Source organism: Talpa occidentalis, unplaced genomic scaffold (assembly GCF_014898055.3).
Source record: "Talpa occidentalis isolate TD23 unplaced genomic scaffold, MPIMG_talOcc4v2.1 talOcc4.11, whole genome shotgun sequence".
In the NCBI taxonomy this organism is placed as follows: domain Eukaryota; kingdom Metazoa; phylum Chordata; class Mammalia; order Eulipotyphla; family Talpidae; genus Talpa; species Talpa occidentalis.
This window is the reverse complement of record NW_023601104.1, coordinates 100532405-100547005: the sequence shown is the minus strand read 5'-3', so window position 1 is coordinate 100547005 and position 14601 is coordinate 100532405. Positions and strand designations below refer to the sequence as shown.

The window sequence follows — 14601 nt, the reverse complement described above, 5'->3', positions numbered from 1 at the left end:
GGTCAGCTCCTCCTGGGAGAGGTTTCTCTTCCTAATACCAGTCAAGCAGGCCCCTGAACAGGCAGAAGATGGTGAGAAAATAACCCCCAGGAGGGAAAGGACAATATCTGTGGAGACCAGCGGGTCATCAGCACTAGGTCTGATATGTCGAATCACATTTGTGTCCCGTGTCTCCTGCCTTAGAGCATCACGTTGGGAGGTACTGACAGTGACGGAGAAGTGCAGCGATATCACTTACCAGCAGATACTGCTCCAGAGAGAGCGTGAGCTCCTGGCCCGAAGAGATCCGGGTGAAAGCTCAGGTCTCAGGATGGAAAGGCTGATTTCCACACACATCCGTCCCCAGCCCTCCCTGTCTGCTCCCCTGCCCCTCAAACTTGAGATGCGGCACGATTCTCCCATCTCTTGCCATACCCAGAGCTCTCATCCAGCTGGAGGATTGTCAGTCCATTGTTGTGTGGGTGATCCCCAAACTTAAATTTCTCATCTCCTTATTTTCTTTTAATGTCAGGCTTATGCACATGTAACTGCCTGCTACCTACAGACCCACGTCGGTCACACAGCTCGGACGGAACGCCTTGCCCTCACACAAACCCCCTCCAGCCTCAGCCGTCCTCATCTCTAGCAAGGGCAGCAGGGCCACTGCACTATTCCTGAGGCTCCATCCACAGCCTTGGAGGCGTTCTTAATCCTTCCTCTCCTATCCTGTATCTAATCCATCAGCAAATCCTATTAACATCAGCCTCGCATGCACATGCACTCCAACCACTTCTCATCACTTCCACCACGAGCTCGACAAGGACATATGTGTGGGAGACTCTTATAAGAAGAAATCCTATGACCTGCTGTCTGTGAGCTAGAGCCCTGGACGCTTGGGAACCAGGGCTGCCGATGGCTTGACTCCCAGGCAGGGGCCAAAGGTCTGCTACCCGGAGGCCACTGGTGTCAGGCCCGGAGGAGAAGATACCCTAACCGGGCAGGCGGGCAGAATGGCAAAGGGGTGAGAATTCCTGCTTTCTCCACTTTTTATTTTGCTAAGGTGGTCGTGGGACTGACTGATGCCCACCTCACTGGGGAGGTCAATTTACTGACCCCTCTGATTGGAATGCTAATCTCATACAGAAACTCTCTCTCACACACACACACATTCAAAAATAATGTATAAGCGGGGCGTGCCTTCGCCCAATCAGGCGGACACATAAAATTAACCACTATAATTGCTAAGAATCAACTTGCCATAAACGGAGATACACTTTTAACACTCGTTGATGTAGCTTATAGTCACGGTCCACCAGGGGGCACTGGTGCCATAGTGGTCACCTGGCGAGCGCTCTGTCTCAGCTCTTCATAATGTCATCTCTAATGGAGTTTCCTGAATCGCGAGTGCAATACATGTCGAGCGTTATTGCTGCTTAAAACGCCTTCAAAAACATCACGTCACAATGTAATGTCATTGCGGGTGCAGCAGGAGAGGAAAGCAAAGTGGCGGGGCATTTATTTCTCAATAAAGCAAATGTCACTGGGAGAATTGTCACCATTCCGTATTTTCTTATAGAACAGGTTCCAATTATTTTATAGGGCCTGAGAAAAGAGGAAACCCACAAATAAATGAAATTGCATTCTATTTTACTACTTCTGCTGGTGCGCATCAAGGACACAATATTGAAGCCCAAGTAACCAAGATTTTTGAAGTCTTATCAGAAACTTTTAGGAGGCTTGTTTAAAATCATCTCAGAGACTCACAAGATCAGAAGAAATTTGTCTGAAGCTAGACAGTCAAGAATGTTTAATAAAATTGTTAAGAATGCTGACAATGTTAAAAACAAACAAACAAAAATCAGCCTCACTCTTGACTTGGAGACAGTATTTTTCCTAATCTGGTTGGATCTAATCAGATATCACCAACTATACTCCAGTCTCCAAAGTCACCCTAGCATGTGTGAAAGTGCTACTCGAGCACCGCTGGGCGAGACTGTAATTTCTGAAGATAGGTCTCCCTTTCTACATAAAGTTATTGAATTGTGATTTTATTTTTTGTACAATTACTAGCTTCATTAGTTGATAAGATGAACCAAAAAATGTGTATGAAAATGATAAAACTCTCTGAAGAAAACGTAGAAGTAAATCTTCACCATCTTAGATTAGTCAATGGTTTCCTAGAAGTGACTGTAGCAGCCACCTGCCTGCCCTGCTCCCCTCCAGCCACGTGGTGGGGAGCTGTGCACATGTTCCTGGAGCAGTTGCTTATGGGACCCCGTCCTCCAAATGTTGGGGGTCTGTGCTTTGATTGCTGGTTGCTGCTTCTGATCACAGAGGTGCAGACAAAGATAAGGGTGACAGTTATTGTTGCACCCGCAGCCCCCCCTTTTATTGTAAGTAACCAACTTACAACTTTGTCTGAAGCAACTTTCAGGGAACTAAAAAGGTCTAGGCCCTAATACCCTTTTCTTTTCCCCCTTTTGGGAGCCAGACATTAAAGGTTAGGATATTTGAGACATTATTAAAAAGTCAGGAGATAACAAATGTTGGCAATGTCGTGGAGAAAAGGGAGCCCTTATGCACTGCTGGTAGGAACATAAATTGGTGTAGCCAAATATAGAGATTCCTCAAAAAATTAAAAATAGAACCACCATATGATCCAATACATACGCTTCTGGATATCTAGCTAAAGGAAATCAAATCACTCTTTCAAAGAGATATCTGCATGCCCATGTTCATTGAAGCGTTAGTCACTATAGCAAAGACAGGGGGACATGTCTGAGTGTGTGTCTGAGTGTGTGCGTTAATCATCCATTAAAAAAAGAGGAAACTTTGCCATTTATAGCAACAACATGGATGAATCTTGAGGACAATATGTTAAACAAATCAGACAGAGAAGACAAATACTTCAAGACCTCACTTATACGTGGAATCTATTTTAAAAAGTCAAACTGAACTAGATCACAACATGGATGCATCTTGAGGCTATTCTGCTAAGTGAATGAATCCATCCGCCACCCGACAGATACTGTAGGATTCCACTCACAGGAGGTGCCCAGAGTCTTCACACTCAGCGGCAGAAAACAGGATGGTGGGTGTCAGAGACTGAGGAGTGGGGATGGGGCTCTGTTGCTCACAGGGTGTAGAGTTTCGGGTTTACAAAATAAAAAGATTTGGCTAGTGGTGGTGGTGGTGGCAGAACACTTTGGATGTACTTACTGCCACCAAACTTCACAATCAAAATGGCTAAGATGGTACCTTTATAAATATTGTTACCACAACAGGTTTTTAAAATCCATAATCCCTAAGAGGTTTGAGACCTAGGATTAGTTGAAGATTCGGATTGGATTAATATGGCAGATTTTTTTTCCCCCATAGATTTAATCCCTGGTTCACATGCAATATTCGTACCAATAAAAGTAAATTTCCCACCTGCCTTCGTGAGGTAAACCTTTCCACGTTTGGAAACAAAAATAATATCTGAAGAATAAAAGCTATGACAAGTGTGTATGATGGTATCGTCGTGAAAGTCAGCTAACAGTTCAAAAGTGTTGCCGCCATCAGTTGAAAGCCAGACCTGAGGAAACAAAGGTAACACCTCATTCGAGTGGCCATGGAACAGCCAGCAACTACCTAGCAGCCTAAGCATCTTCCTACAGAAGTCGTGCAGTGTGGTCTTTTCTATGCTTCTCTCTCTCTCTCTTTCACTTGCACACACACACACTCACACACACGCGTGCGCGTGCACACACCCCCCACCCCCCACACAACCCTTACCTACTTGGTCTACTCTTCGTTTTCTTCCTAGAGTTGCATGACCGTGTACACAGCAGAGCCTTGGGAATGCACAGTGTGTGTGATGAATGTATAAAAGAACAAAGTTACTCCCATAATCTCCCAAATGGGGTCCCCTTGTTCATAAAAATGGGTGCGGTTCTGGTATATCTGGATATGGGGGAAGAGTTTACCCCACTGATATGAGACTTCCTGTTCTAGGCATCTGGAAAATATGTGAAAACATGTTTCCTGGGAAAGCTCGCCTTGCCACTTACAAGACTGCGTTCCGGTATCTTAGCATATCCTCGAAGTGTCTCTGTTTGCTCATCTTTCAGTAAGAGTTGTTCAAAGATACATCAGCTCAGGTCTTGGAGGAATACTTCTCGATACCTCTTTCAATAGCCTAAGTCTTCTTTAAACGAGGATTTCTGAATTTTAGATGTCTTTTTATAAATTGAATTTAAGAAGTTATACCTGAAAATAGGCAGGACTTTGAATATTAGGATTCTAATGTGTCTCAGTGTTGGTCTCTGGAGTTTCCTTAATTGGAAATTTTTTGGAGCTTCTTTAACCCACATGTCCATTTCTTCCAATTTGGAGAGTCTGGGGCCCTTATTTCTTTAAAGAAGTTTTCTGTCCCTCTCTCTCTTCTTCTAGAATCACCCCCCTCGTGTAACACGTGTGCAGAGCTCCTTTCGATAATACCACGCAGGACTCTCTTTACTTGTTTCCGTTCATTTTCCTATTTGCTCCTCTGATTCAATATCAAATAATCTCTCTTCAAGTCTGCTGCCTTTTCCTCTGTCGATCAAGTCTGCAGTTCAACTCCCTGGTGAGTTTTTCAATTCAGTTCTATTTTTCAGCCCCAGAATTTCTTTTTGTTGATCTTCTCAATTTATTCATGCATTATTTTCCATCATAATTACAATTTTTAACAGTTTTTTTTCTTAATCAGGCAGCTCAGAGATCTGCATTTCCTTAGGGTCATCTTCTGGATTTTATTTTGTTTCTTTATAGGGCCACGTTTCCCTGTTTCTTTGTATGCCTCATGACGGCTTATTGTTGTTTTAAATCTTCAGCATTTGATTTAACAACCATTTCTCCTAGTCTGTGGGCTGGGTTCACGTAGATCTTGTCTGATCGGGCCAGTGGGAGGTTGCAGATGTCTGAAATCTTTTGAGATGTGTCTTCTTTGGCTGGTGCTATGCTCCTCGTTATCTCGGTTCCCTGAGCAGCTAATCTATTCTTCTTCTCAGAAACCATTAAGCCCTTGTTGCCCTGTCATCTGCCCGCTGCAATGATCATATCTATTTTCAGCAGTTTGCACACAAAGCTTCCAGTTAGGTGAAACAGACTCCAGGCTGCCAGACAGTCCATGGTCTGGCCAGAATAGTGGACACACAACCTCTCTAGACAACCAGTGCACAGATCCTCTCCCCTCTTACCTAGATGTAGAAATACTACTTTTGGAGTTTCTCCCCCACCCCTCTCTTCTGCATTGATTTTCCCTCTCTGTCAAGTAATTCTCATCAGCATATAATTCTTCCTATCTGGAAAAAAAAAAACCTTTTATTGACCACCCTCATCCTTCAGACAATGCCCTGTTTCGTTGCTCCACGTTTCAGCGAAACTTTCCAAAACACACGTGTGTATTCACTGTCTCTAACCCCAGCTCGTACTCTCTCTTGAGCAGACTTTCCACCTCCCTGTCCATGAGAGTGACTCTCTTCTTGATGAACAACTGCTCAGCGTCAAGTGAATGGCATGCACCTGTGCGGGGTGTGACTTCCGTGCTCACCTGATTGCCGTAAACATACAGGAAATGACTCCGTGGATGGAATACCATTCCAGCAGGGGAAGTGAAGGATGGAGGAAATAAGAAGATTGGAAACTTTTGTACTAAAGTTGGTTTGTGATCTTTTAGAATTTTCACATGGACTGTGGTATGTTTCTAGAAACAGATAAACAAAGCATGAACAAATTATAAGAACTTTTTCATTACTATTACTAGCCAATGTTACAATTTTTAGTTTCCTGTTATTTGACTCTTGACTAAGATAGGGATATACCTATCAACTCAGTGAAAGATTAGGGATCATCACTATCTCTTCACTCTGCCTCTGTCCCCACCCCCCATGCATACATAGTCATGTTGTATTCATGTTGAAAATCAAGTAATAGGGCCTCCCGGGTGGCGCAGCGGTTGAGCACTGGGTTGCGAAGCTGCCCGCAGCCTCTACAGCGCCGGTTCGATCCCCGGCTGCTCCCCGGCCGCAGGAGGAGGGTCCCACATGGCGCGCAGACCTCTCCTGCCGCCCGCTGCTCCCCTCAGCAGTGTGCTTCATCAGTCTGCCTGCTCTGCTCCCCGCTCTGGCTCTGGTGAATTCTCTCACCCTCCCGTGCTTCTGACTGTACCCAGTGCTTGTATAAATAAATAAATAAACAAATCTTACCCAAAAAAATAAATAAATAAAAAAGAAAATGAAGTAAAAGGTGATTAAATAATTTGTCCAAGTTTCTATAAGAAAGGGCATGTGGAGATTTATTACTTTTACTATTATTTATTACTTTGCTGGTATTATTGTCAAGCTTTATTGCTAATTACTATTTATTAAAACTGAACTAGGCAGACAGACTCTGATGCCAATGCTCATAATTATTGCTCCAAACTTCTTTCGAAAGTGTGCGGGTACATGTGGCCACAGTCCAGTTCTACTGGATCACGATCTTGAAGGGGATCAATGTACACCTCACGTTATGCCACTTTGGTGTAAGCTGAAGATATTTGAGGTTCACTGGAGGCAGGGGAAAAGGCTTTTCCTTATTTGACTAACAGCAGCAGCTTCTGGTAACTAGGGCTGTCATGAATTCCTCCTCAGGGGAGAGTTACAACCAGAAGGAAGAATTCAAATCCAACCTACTCCAGACCTTCTCCTTCAAGGCAGAGTTATGGTCCTGGCGGAGAAGGGCAGACCATTACTACCTGCACACACACACACAGTCATAAACATTTTTACCTCCTGTTTGTTTTCCTGAAAACATTTTTTTCTTTCCAAAAAGTCATCTGATACCCCTAAGTGTAGTGGGTTGTAAGTCCCACCTCTTGGAGTTACTCGTCGCTGACTTTCGTGTGTGTGTGGGGGGGTGTGTGTGTATGTGTGTGTTGTGTGAACTACATAAAGAAACCATTTTCTTGGGCCTCCCTGGTGGCACAAGGGGTTAAGACACAACTCATGAGGCTGTCCGCAGCCACTGCAGCACAAGTTCGATCCCCGGCCAGGGAGAAACCCACATGGCGCAGCAGACCTCTCCTGTCTCCCCACTGCGCCCCTCAGCAGTGGATTTTGTCAGTCTGCCTGTTCTGCTCCCCACTCTGTCTCTGGTGAGTCCTCTGACCCTCCACACCTCTGGTCTGTACCCCAGTTCTTTTATGCATAAATAAATAAATCTTTTTTAAAAAAACCCATTTTCTTATCTCCTGTTCATCTGTTGTTTTCCAATTTAATTTGCAGGGCTGTAATTGCTGAATCTAAAAGTGTAGAGGAAAAATTTTTTTCTCCCCTAAAAGGATTAGAATAGGGTTAAGAATTTTTTAATGGCTCTAAGACAATAAATTCACAGCTAGGATTAAGAATCTTTGGAACACAAAACATAATCTGTGACAATTTAGTTTCTTTTTTTTTTTTTCATTTTATCTAACCATTTCATGGAAACTTAAATTTATGTAGACCAAACTCAGCTTATATTCTCCCAAATAGCATCACATTTTCCATTTTCATCAAACTGAATGACAAGCAGTGACAAGAAATCTCTAAGTGTCTTTAATTATTAACTGAAATAATTTTGCTTGAGCTGATTTTATCAACCTCTATTGCCAAAGATAACAAGAACTTAGAAATAACTTTTGATAAGGTAAATTCTCACTGTTATACTGTGCAATCATCACCTGGAGGGGGTCACTGTAGAGGTATACTCCAGTGTTAAGCTCTTGGTCAAAAAGAAATGTTATCACAGTGGAAGGAGAGGTTTTCGTTTGTCTTGAAAGGTGAGGTAAGCAAGGATACCATGCACGAAATGGTTCATTACTATAAAAACAAGAGTGCGCCTACAAAAAGAGAAATGAAAAGTCAATGCTGTTTCTTGAAATATAAGTTCTAACTAATTTTCTTAGATAAATTCATTAAATAAACTAATGAACAATTGTGTTGTCCTGGCTAAGCATAAATAATAGTTTTACGTCTTGAAAGCCTGTGTTTCTATTCTGAAGACTGTGAAGGACTGTGAGTCTAGAAAACACTGCAAAGCATCTCTTTTTGGCATGGATTATTTTTCTAGAACCATCAAATTAACATAATTAGGTAATTACCATTAAAGCCAAATAGAGGTTCGGTTGGGAGTCAGAGTGATGGCTAAGCCTCTCAGTCTATGGACTTGCCATCTGGCAGAGTAACAGCAGTCCGTGAAATCATGCACAACGAAATGTGTTACCTTTTAAAAATCTTTAATACCATACCTCACTCAGAGTCATGTTTCTCTCAAAGGTGATAGTGACATAATCAACTGTAAAAAATGAAGGTCTGAAATTACAAACAGCATCTATACTTCTAAACACATTCATTTTCTTGCACTTATAACAGGGTGTGGTTTAAATTAATTTTTAATTGTCTCAAATTTAAATTAATTTTTGCCCTCAGCTTTAGGCCATAAACGTCTACAAAGCAAACCTACTTGTATGTTTTATTTTATTTTAGTTTTAAGTTATTTTAGTTTTAAGTTATTTTATTTTAGTTTTAAGTTATTTTAAGAGCATGTAGAGCTATATATGCTCTCTTGAGAAAAGCCTGTTAATATTTAATTGAAATTTACCTTCAAAGTGCTCTCTGTTAGCAAAACATTTTTCATTATACCACAATTTTCCTTTGACATAGTCAGCCTAAATAGAAAAACAAAAATATCAGTCAGTCGGTTTGTAGACTTCAGATAAAAGTAGACAAACACTAAGAAAATTTAACGCTCAATAGTTTAGAAATGCGAGGCAAATAGAGAGAGAATAAAATTGCATGCAAATAAAAGGCTGTAGAAGGAGAACATAATACAAGACTGTGCTTTTTGAACAACACACAAAAAGGAATACAAAGAAATTTCACATGAATTAACACACGTCAGTGGAGCATCTCCAGTGTATGAACTGCCTTTCTGAAGCTATTGAAGCTTAACCTTTCATCACAGATGCCATGGGTTGCCAGTTCATCTCTTATTCTTCCTGAACTGCAGTGAGGCTTACAGAGTTTTCATAGAAGTGTGACAGCAGACAGGAGGAGCAGGAAGACAGCCACCAAAACACAGGTTTTGAGAAATAAGTCATAAGAGAGAAGCCTCCAAGAAAGTGAGATTTTAGAGGTTGGATATTAATTATATCCAAGAGTTTGAGATGTTTTTGTCACAGGAAGATTCTGACTTTTTTTTTTTTTTAAGATTTATTTATATATACAAGAGCTGGGGTACAGGCCAGAAGCCTGGGGGTGAGAGGATTCACCAGAGACAGAGCGGGGAGCAGAACAGGCAGATGGACCGAAAGCACCGCTGAGGGGAGCAGCGGGTGCGAAAGGAGAGGTCTGCTGCGTCATGCGGGTATCTCCCTGGCTGCCCGGGGATCGAACCCACTCTGCAGAGGCTGCGTGCGGACAGCTCCACAGCGCTGTGCTCAACCCGCTGCACCACCGGGGATGCCCAAGATTCTGACTTTTAAATTACTGTCAAGGGGCCTCTCCGGTGGCACAAGGGGTTAAGTCTCCGCACTATGAAGCTATCCACAGTCTCTGCAGCCTAAGTTTGATCCTAGGCCAGGGAGCTGCTCCCCTCAGCAGTGTGTTTCAGTAGAACTGCCTGTTCTGCTCCCCCACTCTGTCTCTGTTGGATCCTCTCACCCTCTGGTACCTCTGGCCTGCACCCCAGCTCTTGTATGCATAAATAAATAAAAAAAATAAAAATAAATTACCATTGAGACATAGTAAGGCCTTTCCACATTTTTGAAGACTGATAGTAATCTGTTCATCAAAGGTTTTTTAAATGATCTAAAATTGATTGTAGTGCTGGTTGCATCAAACGAACCTCTTGAGTTCTCATATAAATCTTCAGGTTTGTAGGATACTCAAATTATCATTATGATAGCTGAGCAATTAATAGAGACTCTTTACTGATCTATTCCTTTTGCCCTCCCCTACCTGGAATCAAACTGGTACCAGCCCAATAATTTAAACTGATCAGTTCAACCTCATTCCAAGGATGAGCTCTGACCCCTGACTAATTTAGAGCCACAGGATTGGTCAGGAGTAAATAGTGACCCATGTCAGGGCAATGAATTGACACTGGGACTTGGTGGAAGTACAAGAAAAATACTTCCGGTTGGGACTGTTAACAACTTATTCCCCTACTTTGCGAAAATCAGTTTTAGTCGGTTTCTGTCATTTTTCTTCAAAAAGGTTCTAACTCTTGTTAGGTAGTTGTTGTCTTCCCTATCAGCCACTTTGGTTTATATTCTGATTTTAATTATCTCATTCTCTTTGGATACTGGGCTAGCTTGGATGGACTTTGAAGGGAGGACTCAGGTCTGGTTTGGGGAGTACCTCAATCATGCCCATACTGGAAGGACAGAAGGCAAAGCATTCTCAGCCCCTCAAGGCTACCATTTTCTTATCTCACAACCAGAAAGAGGCTACCTTGCTTGCAGGTCTTTTTCAGCCTGCCTGCCTTTGGGCACAGAGAAAGCAATCTTCCATCAGGCTTCCTTCTAGGAGACAAGACGTACTTGCAAGCTAGCAGAAGGCTTCTCTGGGAGCTCAGGGAGCTCTGCAAGCCAGCCCTGTCTAGGACCTCTTACCTCCTAATCCTCCACCTCATGTCTGTGTTGCCACATACTATGTTTTCACATAACTGATAAAAGGAAATACATGCCAGATCGCCTGAGTAGCATTCCTTAAATCTCGAACTTCAAGTGGTCCCAGCTGTCCAGCAACCCTGAATGTCTTGACTTATCAGGCAAGTAACCTGGAGTCAGTGGTTTAGGCAGCAAAGCTCAGGTTACAATTTCCTCCAACCCTTTATTTGACAATTTTTTGGTGTGGTTTGGATGTAGGTATACCTCTTATAATTAGCGTATAGCCCAATGATCTTTAGTTTTCTATAGTATTCATTTACATTAATTGTAATTGCTGATATATTTGGATTGTTTTAGACCCTCTTCCTCACAGTTTTCCTTGTATCTTTGTGTCTATTTTCCTCCTTTGTTACTTTTGGTGAAACTGATAGGATATATATGTATTTTTTATTTTAACATTTATCATGTTTTACATTTTTTTAGACAGTATTTGCTTCCCCCCACCCCCCTCAGATTGAGTCCCCATAGAATGTCCTTCCCCAAGGCACCCGCGCACCATCGCCACAGTTCCCGCACCATCACCACAGTCCCCTGGGTTCCTCCCTCGCTCCCTCTCACCTCTCTCCCTCCTCCTCCCCTGCAGGATGTCTCTGGTTTATAATTGACTGTTTTTGCTTTGTTGTGGTTTGCACTGTTATTATTTTTTTTACACTGATGTCTTATTTGGTTCCTCTGTATTCCTGCTATAAGTGAAACTATCCGATATGTTTCTTTTTCCTTCTGGCTTATTTCACTGAGCATCATTCCTTCTGGCTCCATCCACGTTGCTGCAAATGGCATGAGTTTATCTTTTTTGATTGCTGAATAATATTCCATTGTGTATATGTACCACATCTCCTTGATCCAGTCATCTATTTTTGGGCATTTGGGTTGGTTCCAGGTTTTACCTATTGTAAATAGTGCTGCAATAAACATAGGGTGCAGGTGTTCTTTTGAATCACTGGTTTTGTGTCCTTTGGGTAGATCCCTAGGAGTGGAATTGCCGGATCGTATGGTAGCTCCATGTTCAGTAGACTGAGGAACATCCACACAGCTCTCCACAGTGGTTGGACCAGTTTGTACTCCCACCAGCAGTGCAGGAGAGCTACTTTTTCACCACATCCTCGCCAACATTTGTTGTTGCTAGTTTTTTTATGTGCCATTCTCACTGGTGTATGGTGGTATCTCAGCGTGGTTTTGATTTGCATTTCCCTGATGATAAGGGATGTTGAACATTTTTTTCATATGCCTGTTGGCCACTTGCATTTCCTCTTTGGAGAAATGTCTTTTGAATTCTTCTGCCCATTTCTTGACTGGATTGTTTATTTTGTTTTTGTTGAGCCGTGTGAGTTCTTTGTATATCTTTGTGATCAGTCCCTTATCAGTGGACTGGAGTGCAAAGATTTTTTCCCTATCAGTGGGGTGTCTCTCTGTTTTGGTTAATGTCTCTTTTGCTGTGCAGAAGCTTTTCAGTTTGATGTAATCCCAGGTGTTTATCTTTGCTTTCACTATCACTGCTTTGGGTGATGAGTCTAAAAATGTTTTTGAGATGTCTGTCTTGTAGTGTTTTACCTATATTTTCTTCAATATATTTTATGGTTTCAGGTCTTATGTCCAGTTATTTTATCCATTTTGAGTTGATTTTTGTGCATGGTGAGAGGGAGTGGTCTAGTTTCATTTTTTTGCATGTGGTGGTCCATTTCCCAACACCATTTATTGAACTGTCCGTGTTCCTTTGCATATTCTTTGCTCCTTCGTCAAAGATTAGTTGTTCATATAAGTGCGGCTCTATTTCTGGGCTCTCTATTTGGTTCCATTGGTCTGTGTGTCTGTTTTTGTTCCAATACCAAACTGTTTTAATTATTATGGCTTTGTAGTATAGCTTGAAGTTTGGAAGTGTGGTACCTCCTTTCTCCTTTGTTTTCATCAGTAGGGCTTTGGCTATTTGTGGTTCCATATGAATTTCATCAGTATTTGATTTGTTCTATTTCTTTGAAGAATGTCATTGGGATTTTTACTGGAATAGCATTGAATCTGTATATTGCTTTTGGGAGGATGGCCATTTTAATAATGTTGATTCTTCCGAACCATGAGCAGGGGATGTCTTTCCATTTCTTTGTGTCTTCTTCTATTTCTTTTAACAGTGTTTTATAATTTTCTCTGTAAAGGTCTTTCACCTCTTTTGTTAGGTTTATTCCCAAATATTTGATTTTTTTGGTTTCAATTATAAAAGGGATGATTTTTTTGATTTCTTCTTCTTCTGATTGACTGTGTATAGGAAGGCTACTGATTTTTGTGTGTTGATTTTGTATCCTGCTACTTTACTGAACTGGTTGATTATTTTGAGTAGTTTTTCTGTGGAGTTTTTAGGGTTCTCTATGTATATTATCATATCATCTGAAAATAGTGATAGTTCTACTTTTTCTTTCCCTATTTGGATTTGTTGTGCATCTTTCTCTTGTCTTATTGCCCTGGCTAGGACCTCCAGTATTATACTGAAGAACAGTGGTGAGAGAGGACATCCTTGTCTTGTTCCTGACCTTAAGGGAAAGGCCTTCAGCTTCTCACCATTGAGAATAATGTTGGCAGTGGGCTTGTTGTGTATGGCTTTTATCATGTTAAGGTGTGTTCCTTCTATCCCAAGAATTTCAAGGGCCTTCATCATAAATGGTTGTTGGACTTTGTTGAATGCTTTCTCAGCATCTATTGATATGATCATATGGTTTTTATTTTTATTTTTGTTGATGTGTTGGATTACACTGATGGATTTTCATATGTTGAACCATCCTTGTGCCCCTGGGATGAATCCCACTTGATTGTGGTGTAGACTGCCTCATCGTCTACCGCTGTGCTGGTCCGTGGCATACTATCCCTTTGATGTATTATTGGAGTCTGTTGGCAAGGATTTTGTTGAGGATTTTTGCATCAGTGTTCATTAGGGAGATTGGCCTGTAATTTTCTTTTTTTGTGCTGTCTTTGTTTGATTTTGGTATTAGTGTAATGTTGGCTTTGTAGAACGTATTTGGTAGTATTCCTTCTTTTTCAATTTTTTGAAAGAGTTTGTGTAGGATAGGCACTAATTCACTGCTGAACGTTTGGTAGAATTCATTTGTAAAGCCATCTGGGCCTGGGCTTTTGTTTTGGGGGAGTGCTTTGATTACTGCCTCAATTTTGCTGCTTGTAGTTGGTCTGTTTAGTTGTTCTATTTCTTCTTTGTCCAGCTTGGGATGATTATATTGTTCTAGGAATTTGCCCATCTCTTCTAAGTTGAATTTGTTTGCATATAAGTGTTCATAGTAATTTCTGATTATTCTTTTGATTTCTACTGAGTCTGTTGTGATTTCTCCTCTTTCATTTGTAATCCTATTTATATGTGTTTTCTCCCATTTTTTCTTTGTGAGCCTGGCTAGGGGTTTGTCTATTTTGTTTATTTTTTCAAAGAACCAGTTTTTGGTTTCATTGATCTTTTGGCTTGTTTTTTTCAATTTCCAATTCATTTATTTCTGTTTGATTTTTAGTATTTCCTTTCTTCTACTGGCTTTAGGGTTTTTGTTGTTCTTTTTCTAGCTCTTTGAGATGTGAGATTAGGTTGTTTCTTTGAGTTCTTTCTTGTTTGTTGATGTGAGCCTGTATTGCTACATATTTTCCTCTTGTTACTGCTTTTGCTGCATCCCATACATTCTGGAAAGTGGTGTCCTCCTTGTCATTCAACTCAAAGTATTTTTTAATTTCTTCTTTGATCTCCTCATTAGTCCAGTGGTCTTCCAGTAGTGTGGGTTTCAATCTCCATGAAGTGGGAGGGTTCCTTGTTTTCTTTTCATGATTTATTTCTAGCTTGATGCCTTTATGATTGGAGAAGATAGTTGGAATGATTCTGATCTTCATGTATCTGTTGATGTTAGTCTTGTGGCCCAGCATGTGATCAATTC

The 14601-nt window shown here is 41.3% G+C and overlaps 1 protein-coding gene across 1 annotated transcript in view; it reads right to left on the bottom strand.

Annotated features, from left to right (window-relative positions):
* CATSPERB (cation channel sperm associated auxiliary subunit beta) overlaps positions 1-14601 on the bottom strand; it is a 78389-nt gene that overhangs the window by 24870 nt on the left and 38918 nt on the right. The window contains exons 11-15 of the mRNA XM_037504037.2: positions 8623-8689; positions 8270-8316; positions 7703-7861; positions 5555-5707; positions 3412-3556 (exon numbers count right to left, since the gene is read on the bottom strand). Of these exons, the coding sequence (XP_037359934.1) occupies positions 3412-3556; positions 5555-5707; positions 7703-7861; positions 8270-8316; positions 8623-8689 (571 nt within the window). The remainder of the gene's footprint in view (positions 1-3411; positions 3557-5554; positions 5708-7702; positions 7862-8269; positions 8317-8622; positions 8690-14601) is intronic.